General features: G+C 63.3%; 1 protein-coding gene across 1 annotated transcript; it reads left to right on the top strand.

The window, feature by feature from the left end:
* Positions 1-217: 217 nt before the first annotated feature.
* FEM1A (fem-1 homolog A) lies at positions 218-3,960 on the top strand. Its single transcript, XM_059918709.1, has one exon. It carries the CDS (start codon positions 339-341, stop codon positions 2,331-2,333), a length of 1,995 nt encoding a protein of 664 aa, XP_059774692.1. The 5' UTR covers positions 218-338; the 3' UTR covers positions 2,334-3,960.
* The last annotated feature ends 348 nt before the right edge of the window (positions 3,961-4,308 follow it).

Here is a 4,308-nt window from a genome sequence, read left to right as displayed (position 1 = left end):
CAATTGGCTGTGATTGGAACTGCCGTTCCCGCCATGCATCGTGATACCACTTCGCCGCCGCTGGCCCTCGATCTTCTGGGAGTTGTAGTTTTAATACCTTACCGTTCCTTTTCTGTTTCATGGAGTGTGCCGGCTTAGAGAACTACATTTCCCTGCACCCTTCCAGTCGCCCACGGAACCAGGTCGCGGCAGCCATTTTGTTCCGCCCCAGAAGCCCCTAAGATGGCGGCGGGGGAGACGGTGAAGGTTGCACCGGGTTCCTCCGGGCGCTAGTCCGCCGTCCCCCCCGTCCCCCAGTACCCCGGCGGCCGGCCCATGGCCTGGCGGAGGCCCGCACCATGGACCTCCACACCGCCGTGTACAACGCCGCCCGCGACGGCAAGCTGCAGCTGCTTCAGAAGCTGCTCAGCGGGCGGAGCCGGGAGGAGCTGGAAGAGCTGACGGGCGAGGTGGCCAGCGGGGGGACGCCGCTGCTCATCGCCGCCCGTTACGGCCACTTGGACGTGGTCGAGTACCTGGTGGACCGGTGCGGCGCGAGCGTGGAGGCGGGCGGCTCGGTGCACTTCGATGGCGAGACCATCGAGGGTGCTCCGCCGCTGTGGGCCGCCTCGGCCGCCGGCCACCTGGACGTGGTGCGGAGCCTGCTGCGCCGCGGGGCCTCGGTGAACCGCACCACGCGCACCAACTCGACGCCCCTGCGCGCCGCCTGCTTCGACGGGCACCTGGAGGTGGTGCGCTACTTGGTGGGCGAGCACCAGGCCGACCTGGAGGTGGCCAACCGGCACGGGCACACGTGCCTCATGATCTCCTGTTACAAGGGTCACCGCGAGATCGCCCGCTACCTGCTGGAGCAGGGCGCCCAGGTGAACCGGCGCAGTGCCAAAGGCAACACGGCCCTGCACGACTGCGCCGAGTCCGGCAGCCTGGAGATCCTGCAGCTGCTGCTCGGGTGCAACGCCCGCATGGAACGGGACGGCTACGGCATGACCCCGCTGCTGGCGGCCAGCGTGACGGGCCACACCAACATCGTGGAGTACCTCATCCAGGAGCAGCCCGCTGGGGAAGAGGCGAGGCCAGGGCTGGCCCGAGAAGGCCTCTCCTCCAGCTCGGCGTGCGCGCAGCCCCAGGGCGCCCGCTGCGGCAGCTCCTCCCCAGAGGAATCCCTGAGCGGGGAATCGTACGAGAGCTGCTGCCCCACCAGCCGGGAAGCCGCCGTGGAAGCCTTGGAGTTGCTGGGAGCCACCTACGTGGATAAGAAGCGAGATCTGCTCGGGGCCCTGAAACACTGGAGACGGGCCATGGAGCTTCGTCACCAGGGGGGCGCGTATCTGCCCAAACCCGAGCCCCCGCAGCTGGTCCTCGCCTATGACTATTCCAGGGAGGTGAACACCGCCGAGGAATTGGAGGCGCTCATCACCGACCCGGATGAGATGCGCATGCAGGCCCTGTTGATCCGAGAGCGCATCCTGGGTCCCTCCCACCCGGACACTTCCTACTATATTCGGTACCGGGGCGCGGTGTACGCCGACTCAGGCAACTTCGAGCGCTGCATCCGCTTGTGGAAGTACGCCCTAGACATGCAGCAGAACAACCTCGAGCCTCTGAGCCCCATGACCGCCAGCAGCTTCCTCTCCTTTGCCGAACTTTTCTCCTACGTGCTCCAGGACCGTTCGGCCAAGGGCAGCCTAGGCACGCCAGTCGGCTTTGCAGACCTCATGGGGGTGCTGTGCAAAGGAGTCCGGGAAGTGGAGCGGGCCCTGCAGCTGCCCAAGGAGCCCGGGGACTCGGCCCAGTTCACCAAGGCCCTGGCCATCATCCTCCACCTGCTCTACCTGCTGGAGAAAGTGGAGTGCACGCCTGACCAGGAGCACCTGAAGCACCAGAAGGTCTACCGGCTGCTCAAGTGCGCCCCCCGCGGCAAGAACGGCTTCACCCCTCTGCACATGGCCGTGGACGCGGAGACCACGAACGTGGGCCGCTACCCGGTGGGCAGGTTCCCCTCCCTCCAGGTGGTCAAGGTGCTGCTCGACTGCGGGGCCGACCCAGACAGCCGGGACTTTGACAACAACACCCCGCTGCACATCGCGGCGCAGAACAACTGCCCGGGGATCATGAACGCCCTGATCGAGGCGGGGGCCCACATGGACGCCACCAACGCCTTCAAGAAGACGGCCTACGAGCTGCTGGACGAGAAGCTGCTAGCCAAGAGCACCATTCAGCCTTTCAACTACGTGACCCTGCAGTGCCTTGCGGCCCGCGCCCTGGACAAGAACAAGATCCCCTACAAGGGCTTCATCCCCGAGGAGCTGGAGGCTTTCATCGAGCTGCACTGACAGGGCGCAGAGGCGAACCCGGAAGGGGCGGGGCCCGCACCTGTCCCCGCCCCCGCAGGGGAGCACTTCCGGTGGCTGGGATGGGGGAAGGGCTCTCCCGCCTCCACGGCCCCCTGCCCTCCGCAGGGAGAGGGGAAAGGAGTCAGCGAGCTGTCGGTGCTAGAAGCCTTCAGGATCACGCGCTAGGAGGACGGACTTTCTCGAGGAGCCCGCGCGCGCGCCCATCCTCAACAGGGAGAAGACGCTCAACCTCCCGCACGTCCTGTCTGCCTGGGTTTCTGAGGGTCTGAGGGTCTGCCTTCTGACCCGGAGGCAGAGGGATTGACGCCATCGCCATCCTCCCCTGCTAGAAACGCAAGAAGAAACGGAGAGTCGGGTCCGGCCTCTGCCCCTTACGTGGCTGGATAGACCTAGCCGCCCAGTGCAGTGTTAGGACTGGGGGTCCCCGGGCGGGGGGGAGTGGGAGACTTGCCCCCTACAGCACGTTTGCACCTGCTCCCTCCGCCCTGCTGTGGGCCGGGCTCTCTGCCTGGGCGGCCTGCCCTTTGCATAGCTTTTGTGGTTTGGTGTTCCGTTTATTTACCAAGCGGGCAGGTTACAGGTGTGGCTTAGGAGTCCTGAGGTTTTGCTGCCATATACTTTTTTTTTTTTAAGATTTTGGTTTGTCGGGCTCGCTAAATTCACTTGACGCAGCGAGGGTTTTGTCGTGCCCGACACGGCCCGACACGGCCGGCAGGAGTGAGCTTCGTTGGGTGAAGAGTTGACAGAGGGAGGGGCCATCCCGGCCTCTCAGTCCCCAAAACGAGGGTGCCGGTACCTTTCTGAACACTTCACTCGTTTGCCTTTTACTTGGGCCGCCCGACTTCCCGTTCACACTAGAAGGAGAAGTAATTTTCCAAACGAGGAGCCGGCCAAACACTGAAGGAGGCGGGCTTGCCGGCCGCTTCCCACCCAGCAAGAGCTAGCGTGGTTGGTTTGGGCTTTGGTTTTCACGATTTCCAAGTTAAAACTGCAGGTCACGTCTGCCTCACAAATCACACTGGAGGGCACAGGTGTGTGGCGAGCAAGCCAAGTGGCTGTAGCCATTTTTTAGCTGCTTGGGGAACTGGATCCAGGTGACCCTGAGACAACGCCAAGTACACCGTTAACCCACTGAGTCAGCTGGGTGAGGCGGTGGATGTCGGGACTGGGTTGCCACCTAAGGTGGTACAAAGTCTTGGTCTCCCATCCCTCGGGGGATCCAGCGCTCCTGCCAGAGAACCCGCCCCAGCGAGATTCCCTCGGGGGCGTCCTCCATCCGCCCCGCCGCCAGCAGGAGAGTGATCTTGGCATGCTGGGGGAGCAGAAGGGGACGGGAGCAGCCGCCCGCCGGCTCAGGAGAGAGGTCGTTCCCACCCCGCGCCTCTCCCGCAGCCTTGTCGAGGGGCAGCTGCACGGAAGCCTCCAGAAGCCACATCGGGTCCCTGGATGTCCCGCCCCACTGAGGGACCTAGGTCTCGTTTGGATTTGCAGTGTTAGTTAGGACATTCTTTCTTTACGAGGAAAGACCAGGTTTCGCCTTCCGTCAAGGCGGGAAATGCTGTCACTGTCCCTCCCAAGGGCCGGAATAAAGAAACGAGGCAGTGTCCATTGCGAGTCTCTTGCTGATGTTAAAAGGACGACACGGGGAGAGGGCCGCCTGGCGGTCCCGCACGGGCCAGATGGGGGAGAAGGCAGGGAGAGGGTGCCACCAGGTGTAGAAGGTCCACGTAAAGGCTAATGGCTCCCACCCGAGTTTCGGTTTGTGTCCTGGGGCTTTGTGTCAGAGTGCATTAGGAAGATGTATCACTGCAGGAAAAAAACAAAAAACAAAACCACTGACTTAGTCAAAAGCCCTGCTTTTCAGGAGGGTTGCCACAGGAAAGAGGATGGCTTGACCCTCAGGAAAGGCGAGGAAGGGCTCAGGAAACAGGAAGGCCCCTAGCTCAGCCCTGCT

The sequence above is a fragment of the Balaenoptera ricei genome, chromosome 3 (assembly GCF_028023285.1).
Source record: "Balaenoptera ricei isolate mBalRic1 chromosome 3, mBalRic1.hap2, whole genome shotgun sequence".
Lineage (NCBI taxonomy): Eukaryota > Metazoa > Chordata > Mammalia > Artiodactyla > Balaenopteridae > Balaenoptera > Balaenoptera ricei.
This window is presented reverse-complemented; position numbering and strand designations above follow the sequence as displayed.